Genomic DNA, 21,110 nt, shown 5'->3' with positions numbered 1-21,110 from the left:
TTGTCCAAATTCTGAATTTGTGTTGTATATGTGATTATTCTTACAGTTCTCTTTCTATGCTTGCTTCATTGCCTGCTTCAAACTCAGCGTGATACGGTTGAGCATGTGTACATGGCAAGAAATTACTGCATAAACTATTTGTCTCAAATAAATCAACTAATGTTGTATGTCATAAAGTGATGGTATTTTCTGTAGACTCTAGCATGTATTGGGGCCTTTCCTTTTTCATATATGCTGGCCACATTCTCAAGAGATATGTGTTTTATCCATATGAATTGCCTCGCATCCCTTGTCAGCTTTTGTCCCTTTAATTTTATTTAGGAATTGTATGTGGTAATTGTTTTCCACTTCTTTTCTGCTAGTACAGGCTAAACCCTGAAAGGATAGGTGGTGATTCTAAGGAAGAAGTTCAGGTACAGTTTATATTTTATTCATTTAACACCTGCTTTATACTACCATGGATGTTGACTTGAAACAAAATCATTTACCACCTTTTTCTCAACTTTAACAGGTCCATTCTGGTTTTCTGAGCGCATATGATTCTGTGAGGACAAGGCTTATAACTCTCATCAAACAGGCTATTAATCACAGGTACATCGAGCGTTTAGAGTTGATCTTTTTCATTAATGTAAAAACTGAAAACTACAATATACAAAACAAACCCTATATAATACAACTATCCAAAATACATAAATGCCCTTATACTATTATAAATACGAAATTACCCCTATATACAATATATCTAACACCCCCCTCAAATTGGACAATACAAATCGTATCATTTAAGTTTGTCATAGAAATTTAATTCGAGGGCTTCTAAGAGATTTAGTAAGAATGTCTGCAAGTTGATCATTCAAAGAAACATGGTGATTGGTGATGCATCCAGATAACACCTTCTCCCGAATAAAATGACAATTAATCTCTATATGTTTAGTCCTCTCATAAAATACCGGATTAGACGCAAATGAGAGCCAGCTTGATTGTCACAAAAGAGTTTCATTTTGAAACTTCTACTATATTGAGTTCATGAAGAAGCTATTGTATCCAAATAAGTTCACATGTCACTAATGTCATGGCTTAATATTCTGCCTCCGCACTTGATCGAGCAACAACATTCTGGTTTTTGCTTTTCCATAAGACAAGATTACCTACCACAAATATGCAATGCCCCCAAGTAGAGCGTCTATTAACTTGGGATCTTGCCCAATCAGCATCTAAGTAACCAATTACTTATGTGCGACCATGATTAGTGTACAATGATTCTCTATGAGAAAACCCTTTGATGTACTTCAAGATTTGAATGGCAGCATCCAAGTGACTATCGCATGGAGACTGAAGAAATTGACTCATGACACTCATAGAGAAAAAGATATTAGGTCGAGTAACTGTGATATAGTTAAGCTTACCAACCATTCTACAATATCTTTCTGTGTGAGCTAATGGCTCTCTTTGTCTCGAAAAAAGCTTCAAATTTGGATCCATAGGAGAGTCTACTATGTTGTAGTTAGACAAACCAGTTTCTTCAAGAAAATCAAATGCGTACTTCCATTGTGAAGAACAACACATTTACATGATTGAGCAATCTCAATATAAAGAAAGTATTTCAATAGTCTCATATCTTTAGTTTGAAAATGCTTAAATAACTGTTGCTTTAACTGGGTGACCTCTTTTTGACAATATCATCAACATACACAATGTGTGCTTATTAAAGACAGAATAGTTTAATGCATTTCGGATCATGCCAAACTCATGTATAACAATGCTGAATCAACCAAACCAAGCATGCGGAGATTGTTTCGATACATATAACAAATGGTGTAGTTTGCAAACGAGAGATCAGACCCCTCCTGAGCAACAAATCCAAGTGGTTGCTCCATATAAATTTACTCCTGAAGTTCACCATGAAAAAATGCATTCTTAATATCAAGCTTGTGAAAAGGCTATGAGTGGATAGTAGCCAAAGCAATAAAAAGACGAATCAAAGACATTTTGGCAACATACGAGGAGGTTTCTGTATAATCCTCACCAAACACCTATGTGATTCCCTTAGCCACTAAACGGGTCTTGAGCCGAGCAACTTGACCATCCAAACTAACCTTACCTGCATAGACCCAACGGCAAGCCACGGGGGACTTACCTAAAGGAAAAGGCACCAAGTCTCAAGTACCATTAGCATGCAAAGCAGCCATTTTATTTACCATTGCCTGTCGCCATCCTGGATGAGAAAGATCTTCATGAAGGGATTTAAGAAGGGAGATAGAGGATAAGTTTGACACAAAGGTATAGTATGTGGGCGACAAATGATGAAAAATAAAAAAACTGTAAATAGGATGAGGATTATGAGGAGAACTAGTACCTCAGCATAACGATGCAGGAACCGGTAGGATAGGTGCTGCAGGAGAAGACAATGGCAAGTCTTCAGAGCCAGGATAGTCAGTAGATGTTGGAGGAACATGAGCAGTAGAACCATCATAAGAGACATTAGCGGGTGAGGACGACGACTATAAACTTAAAGAGGTGGAAGAAGAGGAGAAGAGAAAGGAATAGGTAATATATAGCTCATAGACGGGATAAAAAATGACGTCGAAAAATAAGGTGTGAAGTAAAAAAAATAACATTGGCGCAAAGAGATAAACACTTATAGCCCTATTGAACTTAGAATAGCCAAGAAAAACACAGTTTAGATCATGTGAAGCTAACTTATCCCAAGAGTGATCATGAACAGATACAATACACCCAAAGACATGGAGGAGTAAATGATATAAAAGATATTGAGGGAACAAAATCTCATGAGGAACATTGTTACGGATGACCGAAAAGGGCATGTGGTTGATAAGGTAGCAGGCAGTAAGAAATTGTCTATATAAAATGCTAAATTATAGGTAATTTATAGTTAATGAGACTAATTTATAGGCTAACTTAATGGGTAGACAATCTAATTATAATTAGTAGGCTAACTACAATTAATGAGAGGATAAGCTAATTACAATTAATGAGAGGCTAATCTATAGGCTAAATTAACCTATACTAACACAATTATGAGTTGTTTGATATTTGATCGGGATCGCTCAATCTCACCATATTTTATGGTTGGAGTTTTTGCCGTTGGTTCCGTTAACATTCTTTTTCCGCCATATCAATTCCGATGGAAATTGGATGGGTCAAGTCGATTCCTCTATCTAAATTAAAATATGGTGTTTTTTAATGCTTTTAGTTGATTGGAGTTCCTTTATTTCATTCCAATTTCAATTAGTATAGATCCAATTCTTCCCTTCTATCTACAATGTTTCCTATTTACCTGTGATTACCGATTGCCAAAGAAATGCTTTATCACAACACTTTATCACTCTCTTTCCCGGAAAAATGCACCAAGTTTTTAAGTTTTAGGCTAACTAACAAACATCATCTTCCTCTATGCCGTCGATAATCCATCAAGGAACTTGACGGTTTGTTGTATTTCTACCTCTTTAGGATTACCTTGGATGTTAGATTCCATGGCTACAACTCATGTTCCAGGTAAGAAAGTATTATTTACTCACTTCTATCATTTGCATCTTTATCAAAATAATCGTCTAATCATCAATGAATCATCCACTTCAATCCAAGTAGTTGGCACTTTGCCTGTTTTTTCTTCACTCATACTTCTATCAATATTATTTGACCCAAAATTTGCTTCAATCTCGCATTTTTGTGTTAAATAACTTGCCAACTAGATTGTTCTACATCGTTTCCTAATTAGATTATTGTATGGAGTTTGAAGACTTAGAAGGCAATTGGAGTAAAGCGCAAGTCAAACAAAACGTATTAGTTTTAGCAATTTACAATCTCTCTACAATCATGTTTCCTCCCTCTTTCCTCTTGCACTCAATGACTTTAAATTGATGCTGCTGCCATGTCTAAAGTTAGTTTCTTTTGGTTATGATTTCTCCCAAAAGACCTGGTTAAACTTCATGAAAGATCGTTCTAAAATATTTTCCATTTTTTGTTTTTGTGATGAAATTCAAACCTTGTTTGGTTGCATGTTCACACACTTTGTAGCCATAATGTTTTCAATACTTTTCTATGTCCATTTCCAGTTACCTTGACGTGCATGGCATTCAACATGAACCCTCATATCCTCATACAAAATGAGGAAGCGCAACGGAAATTCCTACATCGAAACATTTCACACCATATTGCTTCTTATAAATGTACCAAAGAGTTATTTAGCGATGTTATTTTGACTGCCTATTTATTATTAACAAGATGCTGTATTCTAACTCAGTTCAAATCTCATTTTCTGCCGTATTCATTTCTGTATGTCCTCACATATTTGCATGTATGTTTTTTTCACTAATTTTTATGTGATATTAAACAGATTACACTATGCATCCCTTCATATCAATCTTAGTAACCTAATATACTTAAAGAGGGAGCCGTTCTTTTGTGATTATTGTTATGATATACTTAGTAACCTATTTGGTTGTGAACTTATGTTTCTATGATATCATTGTTAACTTGTGTGTTTTTCCGCAGAGGAGAATCATTGGATCTCCCCAGATGGCATATTTATGTGACGGGACATAGTTTAGGGGGTGCATTAGCGACCCTTCTGGCCCTTGAATTGTCATCAAGTCAATTAGCAAAGTGAGTTCTTGCAATTTGATGTTGCTTTTATCATGTCACTTTTTACGTAAACATTATATTTGTGTCCTTGGTAATCATGTAGACATATATACTTGTAATCCTAGTACTCTTGCTTTTATGTTTCCAAATATAAAGTTATCAAGTTTTTCAAGGTTGCTTAGTATATTGAAATAATACCATGATAACTGATAACGTAGTGATTTTTCAATTGGATTTCTCAATCTCAATTCTAAGGAGTACAAATTAGAATATATACAACATTGATGGGCTTATACTAATGGGCTAATCTATTTACCAACTATAATCCCAATTAAACAAATATAACTATATATTATCTAACACTCTTCCTCAAGTTGGAATATATAGCTCATATGTTCCAAGTTTGTTACAAATTGTTGGGTTTTGCTATATATATTGTTAAATATGTGTAAATATAATTACTTGGATCTAATTGTATATTATGGGCCTAGCCAAAATAGTAGCCCAAAGTAGACTAGATTTATGTAATTATATTTGTCAAAGAACAGTTGAATTATAATGTTGTTGAGATATTTTAGATATTCAGTTTTAGATTTAGTAGATTTATATCTAGATTTGATCTTATTCATATATTAGATTACTTAGATTTGAGTCTATCGAGTATATTTTGTATTGCCTATATATAGGTTCCTTATTTTGATGATCAAGTATACAATTTCATTATTTTCCCCCAAAATTTCTAATATGGTATCAGAGCTTTAGGAATTTTTCTAGGGTTTTGTAGTCTTATTCAAGCAGCCTTCATCGTTGTGTTTTGTTCTGGCCTTAATTGCTGTGAATTTTTCTTCTTCGCTAAGTCATATCTGAAACCATCTCCAACCCTTTCGAAGAATTTAACTCTATTATGAAAATTGGAGAACTGCAGAATATTCGGGCATCCAATAGGTTCAATTGGAAGAACTATCTCAAATGGTCCCAAATTGTCCGAACATACCTCAAGGGCAAAGGGAGGTTTAATCACCTCCTTGGAACCGGACCAGAAAAAAGGGATCCAACATTTGAAACATGGGATGAGGAGGATTCTATGATTATGTCCTGGCTATGGGATTCAATGGGCCCAACAATCAGTGACACTTGTATGTTCTTAAATACTGCAAAGGAAATATGGGACTATATCAACCGCACATACTCAAAGGCCCGTGATGCTGCCCTTGTGTATGAAATCAAAGAAAAAACCAGAGCCACCAAGCAAGGAGACAAATCTGTAACAGAGTATGCAACTCTGTTGCAAAATCTTTGGCAGGAATTGGATCACTACTGGGTAATTGAGATGAAATGCCCTGATGATGCTGCCACTCTGAAGAAGTTCATTGAGAAGGAGCGGATATATGATTTTTTGGCAGGATTGAATTCTGAATATGATCAAGTTAGGATCCAAATCCTCGGCAAGGAGGATACACCATCTCTAGAAGAGACAATCTCATTAATCCGAGCAGAAGAAAGTCGGAGGCGTGTCATGCTAGAACCACATACTATGGATGGGTCAGCCTTAGCAGCAAAAAACAAATCAGGAGAAGTTGAAGAATGATATGCCTAAACACTTGGGTAGAGATAACCAAAGGAAAGAAAATAAAGACAATCTTTGGTGTACTTATTGCAAGAAACCCAGGCATACAAGGGAGAAGGGTTGGAAGCTGAATGGTAAACCTCCAAGCCGAGAGCGGGGCTACCGTGGGGGGCAGCAGCAAAGGCCTCAAACGCATATGGCAGAGCAGCCCAATATTGAGGAAAATCCAGCAATAGGGGGGTTCAATAGTGAAGAAATTGAGAGATTGAGAAGTTTGTTGGGGCGTCTTGAGAAGCCTTCTGGAATATGTTCAATGGCTCTTTCAGGTAAAACTGTGTGCATGAATGTCTTAGACAAATTATGTACCAACTCTTGGATCATAGACTCCGGTGCTACAGACCATATGACCCCCACATCTCAACTCTTCCACACCTATACCCCATATCCAAGTAATAGAAAAATTATTGTGGCCAATGGTTCCTTAGCCACTGTTGCAGGGATTGGAGATATACATATCACACCTAGCCATATCCTTAAAAATGTTCTCCATGTGCCCAAACTCATGATCTTAAATGCTATGCTGTTTTTTGCTCTTCTTAGTGTGTTTTTCAGGACCAGGACTCGGGGAGGAGGATTGGACTTGCTAAGGAAAGGAACGGTCTTTACCACCTTGAACCATCTAAAAAACCTAAGTATAACTTGCCTTCTTCTTTCCTTTGTTCCTCGAATAAAGATGCCATTTGGCTATATCACCTACGTCTTGGTCATCCTTCTTTTAGGATTTTAAAAATAATGTTTCCTCATTTGTTCCAAGGATTAGATATTTCTGAATTTCATTGTGACAATTGTGAATTGGCAAAACATATCCGTGCATCTTTTCCTATTAGCAATAAAAGAAGTTCTCATCCTTTTTAGTTGATTCATAGTGACATATGGGGTCTTTCCACTATACCTAATGTTTCTGGGGCTCGTTGGTTTGTGTCCTTAATTGATGATTGAACTCGGGTCACATGGCTCTTTCTTCTTGAACAAAAATCTGATGTTAGCACTGTTATACCTAATTTTCATTCAATGGTTCAAAATCAATTTTGGGTCAAAATAAAAAGCTTTAGGACAGACAATGCTAGAGATTATTTCAATCAGATTCTGTCACCTTATTTTCAATCACAGGGGATTATCCATGATTCATCATGTGTGGAGACACCCAAACAAAATGGGGTAGCTGAAAGAAAGAATAGGCATTTACTCAACACCACCCGAGCCTTACTGTTTCAAAGGAATGCTCCTAAGTCCTATTGGGGAGAAGCCGTTCTTACTGCCACATATATGATAAATAAACTTCCTTCCCATGTGTTAGAAAACAAAAGCCCCATAGAGGCCCTTCATAGCTTTTATCCTCACTTCAGAACCTCAAATGGCCTCACTCCTAGGGTATTTGGGTGTACCGCCTTTGTTCATGTCCAGAAACAACATAGAGGGAAGCTAGACCCTAGAGCCATCAAATGTGTTTTCCTCGGTTACTCATCCACTCAAAATGGAAACAAATGTTACACCCCTTGACCAAAAAATTTTACATCTCTGCGGATGTCACTTTCACAGAAAATAGACCTTTTTCCAAGTCCTCTCTTCAAGGGAGATTTCAATGATGGAAGATAGTACTTGTGAGTCTTTCGAACCACTTAAAACCCTTGACCTTCCGCATGTGCCACCCCGCAGTCACTAAGAACAAAACCCTCCTCATATTTCGGTTGAACCTGAGTCCTCTGAACCACTCACATCTGAGTCACCCGATTCTGTCACTGAACCCATATCATCTCCTTCTCCAACCAGCATCACTCACAATTTTCCAAAGTTCCCTTAGGTGTATTCAAGGACAAAGACCGTCCTGAACTGACACAAGTCCAAGAATCCAATCCAAATTCTGAGAAAAAAATGACGGTAAGATCAGATCTACCTTTACACACACAATCTGTTGAACAGTCTACTGATTCAACTACTGTTGTGGATCTTCCCATTGCTGTTAGAAAATAAACCAGAGAATGCACTAAACGACCACTCTATCCTATATCTCTCTATGTCTCTTTTAAGCGCCTATCGCCAGCCCAAAAGGGATTCATTGTGAGTTTGAACACCATTGCCATCCCTCACAATGTGTTTGAGGAATTGTCAAAACGGGAATGGAAGGATGCTATGAGAGAAGAGATGAATGCATTAGAGAAGAATAAAACATGGGAGATCGTTAATAAACCAAAGGGAAAAAACATTGTTGATTGCAAATGGATTTTTACATTGAAGTACAAGGCTGATGGATCCCTTGAAAGATATAAAGCGAGGTTAGTAGCCAAAGGATACACTCAAAACTTATGGGGTGGATTATCAAGAAACATTTGCTCCAGTTGCAAAACTGAACACAGTAATTGGTTGCTCACTTTAATTGGCAACTACTACAATATGATGTTAAGAACACATTCATCCATGGTGACTTAAATGAGGAAATCTACATGAACATTCCACCAGGATTTGAAAGGGACGCCGGTAACAAGGTGTGCAAACTGAAAAAAGCCCTTTATGGGTTAAAACAATCTCCTAGAGCATGGTTTGGCAGATTTGCAAAAGTCATGAAGGAATTTGGGTACAAACAAAGCCAATGTGACCACACGCTTTTCATTAAGCATTCAGCTGTAGGGGGAGTGACTGCTCTTTTAGTGTATGTGGACGACATCATAATGATTGGAAATGATGAGAAAGAGAAGCATGAATTAAAGCTGAGACTAATGAAAGAATTTGAAATAAAAGAACTAGGGAAATTGAAGTATTTACTCGGTATTGAGGTGGCATATTCTAGACAAAGGATCTTCATATCTCAACAAAAGTACGTGCTTGATTTATTGGCAGAAACAGGGAAGATTGGGTGTAAGCCGATTTCTACTCCAATAGATCCAAACCAAAAATTGGGAGAAGCTAAAGAAGAACCAGCAGTGAATAAAAGAATGTACCAGAGGTTGGTTGGCAGACTTATATACCTTGCTCACACTCGACTAGACATAGCATATTCTGTAAGTTTGATCAGCCAATTCATGCATGATCCAAGAGAACCTCATCTTCAAGCTGCTTACAGGGTACTGCACTACTTGAAAGGCAATCCAGGGAAGGGAATCCTGTTCAAAAGGAATGACACTCTTACTTTGGAAGCCTACACCGATGCTGACTATGCTGGCTCCTTAGTGGATAGAAGATCAACTGCGGGGTATTGTACTTTTCTTAGAGGTAACCTAGTGACATGAGGGAGCAAGAAGCAGAATGTACTGGCAAGGTCATCAGCAGAATCAGAATTTAGGCCAATTGCTTAAGGATTATGCAAATTACTTTGGTTGAGGATCATTTTGGATGATTTGAGAGTCAAATAGGAGGGTCCTATGAAGCTTTACTGTGACAATAGTCAGCTATTAATATAGCTCATAATCCTATACAACATGATAGGACAAAGCATATTGAAATTGATAGACATTTCATCAAAGAAAAACTGGAGGAAGGGTTACACTACAAAAAATAATATATTTGAAACGGAATTCCGTCCCTAAAGTTCATGTAGCTAACGTAATTTCATTCATAATTCCGTCTTTAATATCATTAGTAACGGAAAAAGTAGATTTAGAGACAAAAATATTTTGTTACAAAAATAATTTTTTTTTGTAGTGTTAGTATGTATGTCTTATGTTCCATCAGAGAGACAATTAGCCGATGTTCTAACAAAGGGGCTGAATAGTTCGAGTTTCCATGATCTTGTATCCAAGTTGGGAATGGAAGACGTCTATTCCTCAGCTTGAGGGGGAGTGTCAAAGAATAGCTGAATTATAATGTTGTTGAGATATTTTAGATATTCAGTTTTAGATTTATTAGATTTATATCTAGATTTGATCTTATTCATAGATTAGATTACTTAGATTTGAGTCTATTGAGTATATTTTGTATTGCCTATATATAGGCTCCTTATTTTGATGATCAAGTATACAATTTCATAATTTTCCCCCAAACTTTCTAATAATATTTATGTATTTTAGTTTTGTTTTGGAGTAATATGATAATAAGAGATTACATGGTATCACAGCTATTGACCTAGGGTATAGGGATCGGACTTTTGGAGGCTAATCTCATAGGAGTTTTTTCCGTCTACGGTCGCTGTCATCGCCGGAGTCGACACTATCGCTATCAGCCTCCAGTCCATCCATCCGCTGCCTCACACCTTGCGCATAGCGTGAGGCGTTCTGGAGACGGCTTCACTGCCATGTTCGTCACCATCAACCCCACAGCCGCCGCCGGTATTCTCTATAAGTCTCTGGATAGTAATAGGTTGGCTATGTGATTAACTTAAGTGCAATTCTGGTGCAATTTTTGGTGCAAGTTTGATGTTTCCATAATGCAGGATAAGAAATCAGATTTTGGGACGGAAAAGATTGTTCTTGATGGAGTACCTATTATTCCGAGGATCACAGAATACAAATTGAATGATCGAACTATCTTGATTGGTTTAAAACTATCAAGATGTATCTAAAGAGTATTAGTAAAGCTAATCATCTTGACAATGACCCAACCTTAGGTACAGACCCCTTTTACGATGATTGGTTGAGGGATGATTCCAGATTATTCCTCCAAATCAAGAATTCAATTGAGGATGATATAGTGAGTTTAATTACTCACTGTGATACGAAGAGTTGTTAGAATACTTAGGTTTCTTATACTCTGGGGAAGGAAATGTTTGGCATATTTATGATATTTGTCAGAGCTTTTATCGAGCTGAACAACATGCATTGGTTAGCTAGCGTGACAACATTTCGTCCCGTCAAGCTAGAGGTAACTCATCAAATACATGTGGTACTTCCATTGGTGGGGGGCATCATTTGCTATTACTATGATGAGCATGGACATACTAAGCGATTCTGCAAGAAGTTGAATAATGTGACTACATCCGACAATAAGTCTCACATGGTTACTATCTCTTCCGATAAGTATGCTTGGCTTGCTGTGTCCCAAGACAGCTTGGTGACTTCATCTCAGTCAATCAGCGCCACAGCTTAATCAAGTAATGCAGATAAATGTCTCATTTCCCCTGTTTCCAAGTGCGTCATTGACACTTGATTAACTGACGATATGATAGGTAACCGGAGCCTTTTATCCTCTACTTCCTCTAGTCATTCATCTGTTACCCTTGAGGATAGGCCTAGTGAACAAGTAACTGGGGTTGGTGTCGCTAATCCTAGACCTTTCTTGAGTTACATTCTGTGTTACTTATTCCTGGCCTTGTGTTAACTAACTCAAGCTTTAAACTTTAATGTCTCATTCTTTCCTGATCATTGTTTGTTTCAAGACTGTGCGCAAGGAAGATTATTGGTAAATGACACATGTCAAAGGGACACTCCCTTTGACGTTCACTGCCAAATGGGTCATCCGTCCTTGTCCTTTTTGAGGAAGTTACACCCTCAATTTCATCATGTTAAGGCCCCGTTTGGATTGATTTTTTGCGGGACTTTTGGCTTTTGTATCTGTTTGTATTAGCTACTCTATCCAAAAGCAAAAGCACCTTTTGAATCTGAGAAGTCCTTTTTTCTGAAGCACATTGAGAGTCGTTTTTAAAATAAGAAGCACTTTTAATTTAAAATTATTATTTTCCTTAATAATAACAATAATAATAATAATAATAATAATAAATAATTGATTTATGTATTATATTTTAAGAAAAATTTTAAAATAAAATTGTATTATTATTTTTAATTTATCTATTATACTATAATTAAAATATAAAATTATAATTGTGATATCAAATCTAAAAATTTTATTTTTTTAATTATATAAAAATTATTAAATATAATTTTTTAAAATAAATTTTAAAATACAAATAATTTAATATTGGATTATAATTTTATGTTTTAATTATATATATTACCCTTAAATTAAAATTTAAAAATATAAATAATCAAATTTTAAAAATAAAATTGTTATATTATAATTTAAAATCTTTAAATATAATTAATAAAATCGAAAAATAAATTATAAAAGTTTTATAGAAAAATACAGTTATATTAATAGTATGTCATTTTGAGTAATTTTAACGGTTTGAAAACACTTTCAATTCTATTACATTCAAATAGTTGTTTATAATAAATTTTTTTTATAATGATTCATCCAAACATAAAATCGAATTATATATACTTCTCTTTTTGGCTTTTTGCTTATTTTTTAAGTTAATCCAAACGGACCTTATGTCTTTAGATTGTGAGTTATGTCTGTTTGCTAAGCTCCATCGGCTAGTGTCTGTTCCACGGTCTAATAAAAGGTCAAATAGTCCTTTTGAATTAATTCATTATGATGTTTGGGTCATTGTCCTATAGTATCAAAACTGGGCTTTCGGTATTTTGTTACTTTTGTGGATGATTTTTCTCGAATGACATGGATATATTTTATGAAATCTCGTTGTGAAGTCTTTTCTCATTGTTCTGCCTTTTGTACTGAAATTCAAACTCAGTTTAATGTTCGAGTTCGTTGTCTACGTAGTGATAGTGCGAAGGAATACTTCTCTAAACAGAAATTCAACAAAAATATGTGTCAGCGTGGTATACTTAACCAGTTTTCACTTGTTGATGCACCTTATCAATATGGGGTAGATGAGCGTAAGAACTGGCATCTCCTTTAGACTCCTCGCGCTTTGTTGTTTTAAATAAGGTTCCTGAGATGTTTTGGGCGGATGCTGTCTCTACAATTTGTTTCTTGATTAATCGTCTGTCATCATCCGTTAAGTTCCATTCTAATGGCTCTATTGCTCGTCTCACGCCTTGTGGCTAAAGGTTATGCTCAAATTTCCGGTGTGGACTATGCTGAGACGTTTTCTCCCGTTGCCAAGTTGATCTTTGTTCGCATATTGATTTCTTCGGCTGCTCGCGATAATTGGCCATTGTGGTATTAGATGTAAAAAATGTTTTTCTTATATGGCAACCTTGTCGAGGAAGTGTATATGGAGCAACATCCTAGGTTTGTTGCTCAGGGGAGTCGGGAAAGGTATGTTGATCTACTGACCAAGGCTTTGCCTAGCCTTTGACTTAAATACCATTGTAACAAGTTGGCATGTTCAACATTTATGCTCCAGCTTGAGGGAGAGTGTTATATATATTGTTATATATATGTAAATATATTGTTTTTGGTCTAATTGTATATTATGGGACTAGCCTAAAGTAGTAGTCCAAAGCAGACTAAATATATTTTTTAGTTTTTTCTTGGAGTAATAAAATAATACGAGATTACAGATTTATTAGATTAATATCTATGTCCATATCTATATCTATTTTTATATCTATATCTATATCCATATGTATGATTTAGTTGGATGTAGTTTGTTAGGATAAATTTTCTAAATGGCTATATAAATGTATTCTTCCTTTTTCTTTTTCTTTTGAATAATATAACAATATTTTTCCCTTTATTTCTCTAAACAACTAAACTCAGTTTGAGATCCTCGAAGAGCCTTTGTTAGTATGTATGCAAGTTTCGGTCACTTTTATAGAACTTTGTCTTGGTTTTCCTTCACGATATACTTATATAATCGCTCGTGGGAAGTCCATCTTGGTCATTTATCTCGTGTTCTAGCAATTTTTCGGGAAAACCAACTAACAACAAATGCTTTTTTGGCTGCACTTCGGTGGAATACTAGGGTCATGTTGTGTTGGGAAGTGGAGTGACAATGGACCTGGAGAAAGTTATATTAGTGGTAGATTGGCCAATTCTTGAGTCGGTGAGGGATGTATGGGGATTTTTCGGCCTTACGGGGATATTATAGGCGATTTATTCGACATTTTGGAACCATAGCCTGTTTGCTTACACAACTACACAAGAAATCAGCAACGCCATCCTAATTGACAGCCCCTACACAGACTACATTTGATGCCTTAAAGGCTGCTCTTACTACGGCATTCTTACTAGCTATGCGTGATTTTCATAAGCACTCTATAATAGAGTATGATGCATTCGGAACGGATATAGAAGTTGTTCTTATGCAAGATGAAAGTCCCATCGCTTTTTTTAGTAGGGAGTTAGTGGGTAGAGCCCTCGTACGATCAACCTATGAGAATGAATTGATGGGTCTACTTCTTGTGATTCAGCATTGGTGTCCTTATCTAATTGGTCGACGGTTCACAGTACGTACAGATCACCATAGCATGAAATACTTGCTCACACAACGAATTGCTACCACTTGACAGCAAGCGTGGATGGCAAAACTATTAGGGTATCTTTTGATATCGCCTATAAACTGGGTTGTGTCAATTTTGAAGTTGATTCTTTGTCTCAACACGGTGAGGTGGAATGGGAGTTAGAAGCCATTCTCACACCCACATGGCTAGGTTGGGATGAGATACGCGCTGAGCAATATAGAGACCCTTCCCTCCAAGCAATCCAAGAAAAGTTACAAAGTGAAGAAACAACGCAAGGTAACTTTGAGTTGATTGATGGTCAGTTGCGATGGTCATTTTGGAGGGTTCTGAATGGATCCGGAGGTTTCTGTGTGAGTTTCACTCCACCTTTGGTGGAGGACATGCAGATGTTTATCACACATATTGTTGTCTTGCCTCTAGTATGTATTGTGGGGGTATGTACCGTAAAGTACAGGATTATGTGGCAAGTTGCATCATTTGCTAAAAAGCAAAATATGAAACATCCTCTCCAGCAAGTCTTCTACAACCATTTCCTTCCAACAATGATTTGGGAAGGCACCTCATTGGACTTCATAACTAGGGTTCTTTTTTGTAATGGTAGCAGTGGACTGCTTAACCAAGAATGTGCACTTTATTGCTTTACGCATGTCCTTTTCAGCCCATTCCGTCATTGAAATATTTAATAAGGATGTGGTGCCGTTGCACGGTGTACCTTTCTCAAGAGTATTGATCTAGATGCGGTATTTTTAAGCACATTTTGGAAGGAGATTTTTAAGCTCCTGGGATCCAATCTCGAATTTAATTCAGCATATCACCCGAGATTGAAATATATCTTTAGCGTTTGTGTCGGAGCGACCATGGAAATTGGGGGGTTTCCTTATGTGGGCACAGTGCTTTCGACACAGCAGTTAAGATCATCCATTTGAAGCAGTTTATGGACGCCCGGCACCGAATTTACACCGCTACCTTGGAAAAGAATGTAAAGTAGCAGTTGTGGCTGAATTTATTGGTGGTCGAGATGCAGCGCTTCGGATGCTACGGTTCAATCTAGAATGGGCACAAATGCAAATGCAAAGGTATGCCAATGCAAACCGTCAAAAGGTGGAATTTGATGTTAGGGATGCAGTGTTTCTGAAGGTTCGATTGTATAGGAAAACCTCGATTCGAACCACAGGCCACCACAAATTGTTTGCACGTTATTATGGCCATTCCCAACTAGGGAAATATATTGGTGCTGTAGCATATCATTTGCATCTTCTGGAATCCAGCCAGATTCACTGTTTCTCATGTTTCCCAACTGAAAAAAGTAGTCGGGGACCATTTAGTAGAATCCGAACTGCCCTGTAGTTTAGATATTTGTGATATCCCCATATTTGAATCGGAGCGTGTGTTGGAAGAGCGAGTACAACAGCAAAACAGGCGAGATGTAACCAAATTTTGATCAAGTGGCAAGGGCTTTCTGAGGATAATGCCACCCGGATGAATATTAAGAATCTGCATGGCCAATTTCCAAATTTCCGTCTTGAAGACAAGGCTTTTTTTAGAGGGGATAGAGTTGATATGGAACAATTGCAAGTGCAAGCACTGGCAACAATTGTCCTGGTATTGCTTCGTGTCTATACACAATGCGGAAAATGACACTTTAGTCTACTCATGATATTACCGTAGTGTTATTATGTTAGTAAAAAGGTCAATTATTTGGTATTTTGACTTTAGTCCTTAATCTTATTTATAATTGTATTTATTAGTTGATATAAATAAATGGTAATCAGGATTAGGGGGAATTATGCAAATGATTAGAGTGAGGTGGCTACGGCCGGGGAGAGAAGATTAGTTCTTCTTCTTAGTAATAAACTAGTTCTTATTGCTATAAAATTGTGTTCTTATTTCTATCACATACTCATTGGACGTCAGAATATTTCAAATTTTAGTTTTCTTTCCTTTATTTTGGTCAGCTTTCAGTTCCTCTCAAGTCATGGTATAGCATTACAGGGGATCCATGATAAATGTCTGGGTACTTAGTTGATATCTCACTTTCAGTGGTATGTAGACTTGGAAATTTCCCATGCTTGCATTGACCACACATATATATTTCCAAAACTTATTAGCCAATGGTTTTGAGTTTGGTATATTATTGCTGATGAATTTAATTTTGACACCTTATCTTTGTTATCTATCACAGACGAGGAGCTATTAAGGTGACCATGTATAACTTCGGATCACCAAGAGTGGGAAATAGAAGATTTGCAAAAATCTACAATGAGGTGATGCTGTTGACAGTAGCTCGTAGTGACATGTTTGTGTTTTGTGTTTAAGGTTGGATCACGTAGAATGGATAGTTTTCTTTTTCTGTTACATTTATTCACAACTGCAAATGTGGACTACCAAAGGCCGACTGACTTATTGGCAGTAGCATAGAACGAATTAAAAGAACCAAATGGCCCTGTTAAAGAACAAGTCCTTGACAATACACTCTTTAAATAAAATCTAGTATGGACAATTTTCGTCTTCTGCAACAATTCCTTGAATAGTACATGACAAAGCAATTTCTATACTATCAATATTTATCTTATTCAAATTTTTGCATAGATTGCAATTGAGATATTTGTGAAGATTTTGACTAGTTCGTGTGTGCTGACCAGAAAGTGAAGGACAGTTGGAGAGTTGTAAACCATAGGGACATTATACCAACTGTACCACGGTTGATGGGGTACTGTCATGTAGCTCAACCAGTTTATTTGGCCACTGGAGATCTCAAATATGAAATGGTATGAAGTCATATCAACATTCTATATAATTTAAGAAAGTCAAATCTACATTTATAAGGTGAACTTAATGATAACACTGTAAATCATTCCTTTTTCTTTCTTTTATTTATTTTACTTTTTTTCCACTTGTATTCTTATCTCAACCTAATATTATTTGAGTTATAGCCGAATCCTCCTCCTCTATGAAGAATTGTTCTCTTTCCATACCTCTCTTGATTTGCAAAATAGTTTCTAGGTTTCACAAACTTTAAGCTATCCCATTGCAGGAAAATATGGATGTTCTTGAGGATGGATATCAAGGTGATGTCATTGGAGAAGCAACTCCTGATGTTCTTGTCACCGAATTCGTATGTTCCTATCCATTCTCTATATCATAAGCACGAATCTTATTTCGTTATATCTCTATTATATGAAACAGTGATGATCTATTGTGTAGCAAGTTGTTTACAAGCGTGTCATCACTAGTCTAAAGCACCTCTCACGCCTTGAGCTATTTTCACCTTTTTACAGAAAGTATAAGTTTAAATTATTTATGTGGATACTGTATAAAATCCACAGAATTACTTGCAATATATAGATTTGAATTCATTCTTTGACCCATGGGCCCTGATGTACAATAGATAAGCTTGGTCTATTGCAAAATTGATTTTGTTGCATTAGCTAACATGTTTGTGCCTAAGTGGTGTTCTGAACAAAAAGATAAAAAATGATAAGATATAGTTTGCAGAATTGTTTCCATTTTCTGGAGCAGTACAGTATTACATGGGTGCATACTCCTTATTAGTTAAATGATAATTAGTTATTAATTTTCAGGTTATTATTTTTTTTATTATGGGCAAAATTGCAATATACTGCTGTGGTTTGCTAAGAATCACCATTCTCTCTTGTGGTTTAAAATTTGCATTGAAACTTATTTGTGTTTTTATAAGATTTTACACATAACCTACAGCAGTTAAAATTTAATGGATAATGTCTCACATAGCAGGACTGCAATTGAAATATACGGTCTGTTTAGTCAAACTTGAAATCTCAATTGTAGTTGTAGCATTTGGAGCATATTCTTCATTGAATTTTAATTGGTAGGAGATTTTATGTAGGGTTTTACAAATCACATGTAAATTACCCAATTTTTAAACCACATGGAAGAGAGATAATTCTTTAGTAAACTGCATGTTGGTTAGTAATTTGCAAGATTTGCAGTTATGATTTACATAAAGCTTGGTCCTTTTTTTATTAATGGTGGCAGATGAGAGGTGAGAAAGAACTTGTCGAGAAGATATTGAACACGGAAATAAACATTTTCCGGGCGATCCGAGATGGAAGTGCTCTAATGCAGCATATGGAAGATTTCTATTACATTACGCTGCTGGAGGTACTGCTCTATTTTCGCATCAATTTCAGTTTCCCTTATCAATCAATGTGATCTAATCTAATTGTTTTCAGAATGTGAGGTCCAACTATCAAATGCTTGGAGGATCAAAACCTGCAGATGAAACATTTTCTGTGTAGACTTGCTAAAGAAACCAAAGTTGATCTGCATTCATCTGGGGAGGTTGTTGTATAAAAAGTATAGCCGGCGCCGGCGCATGCTCACTGATTAATTTTACAGTGTCCGATCAAGCTAGCCACCCTTCAAAAGATAAAATTAAAGAGAGGTATTTTGGTATGGCAACTGGGCGGCAATAATGAGAACAATTTCAAGCCATGCTTTTCTCTATGCACTAAATATACGTTCCCTATGGAACTAAGGATCGAACACTTTAAATCAATATTGTACTATGAAATGTTGTGATACGAATATGAAAATGCTAGTCATGTTATATTGAATTGTCATAAAATGAGTATAGAACTTCTGATCCGTTTGCTAATAAGATATATATATATATATTAAAATATTATTTAATTAAAATATTGTATTCAAGGATGTTGAGAGGCGGATATGAGAATGCTACGTACTCTATTTAGAGTTGCTGCCGGATGAGTGAAAATATGCTTGTTTATTGTAGATTAAAAAAATATTAATTAATATGTATCTATGTATATACCACTCGTTGCTTCATTTGTTTGTTTCATCCCCTTCTTTTTTGCATCATTTTAATCATACTCTCGCATTTGATTTCTTGCGTTTGTTTGTGACCTTGCATTCTATCCAAATTTGTCCTCTAGGTTTAGCTATATCAAACTTGTTAAACCAGTAAAATCTTGTTTGTTTGTGGTTTGAAATTGTTTTGAAATGAGATGTTGATTTTAATTTTTATTTAATTAGTATTTGTGAAGTAATGTTTTGTGAGAGGTGTCAAATATATTATGTATAGGGGTATTTTTGTATTTATAATAGTATGAGGGCAGTTTAGGTATTTTGTATAGTTTTAATATATTAGGGTTTTATATATTGTAAAATCATTCTTTCTTTTGATGAAAAAATAATAAAAATATACAACGATATTCTTCATGGTATCAGAGTCACCTTTATCCCGTCATCCACCCTAACCCGCCGTGCTGCCCGCTACCGCGCCGCCCGCTGCGTTGTCCTCTCCTATTTCCTTCGGTCTGCTGTCTGTCAAGGGTGTTTTGATTTCTCCTCCTAAGTTGGATTGTTATTAAGTTGTGGCTTAGATTTCTCTTCAATTCAAATATTGTCCAACCATGTCTTCTTGTTTTACGGGTGTTCTTTCTCCAACCCCGGCTATTGCTACAGAACGATTGGTTGGGGGTTTTAACTATGGCTCTTGGTCTAAAGTTGTCCAAATGTGGTGTATGGGTCAAGGTTTTGGCAAATCACCTTGTTATTTCGTTCGCTCAGATTGCTGACACTGAGAAAGCCGCATGGCTCAAGTCTGATGCTTTATTATGCAGTTTGCTTTGGCAATCTATTGATCCAAGCATTCATCCAATTTTTACCAAATTTACAAACTATTATGATCTCTGGAGACATGCGAAGACTTTATATACCAATGATATTCAGCGCCTTTACAGCGTGGTATCTAATTTGGTCAATTTTCGTCAACTCGGATTGACAATTCCAGAGTATCTCGGTAAACTTTCATCCATCAAAGCTGAACTCAATTTAGTTTTACCTCCAGGGAAAACGGCTGCGAAGGAGCTTGCTCAGCGTGATACAATTCTATATGGTGTGTGCACTAGTTGGTCTTGGTCCAGATTTGAGTCTGGTTCGTGATCAACTCATTTTCAGCTCAACAGTTCCGACTCTTGATATGTTTATTCTCGCTTATTAAGTGTCTCCTCTGTGGCACATCCGATTATTGATTCTGGAGACAAGTCTGCTCTACTAGCTTCACATTTTTCACATATGCGAGGTGATCCTAGTCCTCATGGGAACTCTCGTGGGACCTCTCGTCCATGCTGCACTTATTGCAATAGGTGGGGCCATACTCGTGATAAATGTTTTAAATTGCATGGCCGGCCACCTCGGGCTGTTGTTGCGCAGGTTGAAACTCCTCAATTATAGGGTAATTCTATCACTTTGACTGGTTCAGACTATGATGAGTATCTTGCATACCAAGCTTCAAAGCAGTCATCTCATTCACCCGTTGCCTCTGTCGCTCACACTAGTACCTCTCTTGGACCATGGGTCCTTGATCCTAGCGCTTCTCATCACCTATCTAGTAATCCAAAATTATTTTCCGAATTTTGTAAGTCTACCTCATTACCTGATGTTACTTTAGTTGATGGGTCACCAGTTTTTTTTAAGGCTGTCGGTGATGCTCAACCATTGCCATGTGTTCCCTTATCCTCCGTTCTTTTTGTTCCTCATTGTCCATTTAATCTTGTTTATGTTAGTCAATTAACCAAAACTTTGCACTGCTCAATAACATTTGACTCTGATTCATTCTCTATTCAGGACCGCAGAACGGGGAGGACTATTGGCAAAGGACTTGAGCTCCATGGATTGTATCACTTTGACCACCCTCCACCGCATTCACTCTCAATTGCATGTTCCACTGCCAGTTC

General features: G+C 36.5%; 1 protein-coding gene across 5 annotated transcripts in view; it reads left to right on the top strand.

Moving 5' to 3' along the window:
* Positions 1-19,150, top strand: part of LOC127252883 (uncharacterized) — a 33,901-nt gene extending 14,751 nt beyond the window's left edge. For 2 of the 5 annotated variants that reach the window (XM_051277249.1, XM_051277252.1), the window contains 9 exons: positions 368-413; positions 512-591; positions 3,472-3,516; positions 4,516-4,626; positions 16,553-16,634; positions 17,013-17,138; positions 17,405-17,485; positions 18,385-18,510; positions 18,582-19,150. In XM_051277249.1, coding sequence (XP_051133206.1) covers positions 368-413; positions 512-591; positions 3,472-3,516; positions 4,516-4,626; positions 16,553-16,634; positions 17,013-17,138; positions 17,405-17,485; positions 18,385-18,510; positions 18,582-18,647 — 763 coding nt within the window. In that variant the 3' untranslated portion in view covers positions 18,648-19,150. Of the gene's footprint in view, positions 1-367; positions 414-511; positions 592-3,471; positions 3,517-4,515; positions 4,627-10,280; positions 10,492-16,552; positions 16,635-17,012; positions 17,139-17,404; positions 17,486-18,384; positions 18,511-18,581 lie in introns of those variants that run through there. The other 3 variants (XM_051277251.1, XM_051277253.1, XM_051277254.1) reach the window with 3 other exon arrangements.
* Positions 19,151-21,110: the final 1,960 nt, after the last annotated feature.

This window comes from Andrographis paniculata, unplaced genomic scaffold (genome assembly GCF_009805555.1).
Source record: "Andrographis paniculata isolate CXL003 unplaced genomic scaffold, ASM980555v1 Contig49END, whole genome shotgun sequence".
In the NCBI taxonomy this organism is placed as follows: Eukaryota; Viridiplantae; Streptophyta; class Magnoliopsida; order Lamiales; family Acanthaceae; genus Andrographis; species Andrographis paniculata.
This window is presented reverse-complemented; position numbering and strand designations above follow the sequence as displayed.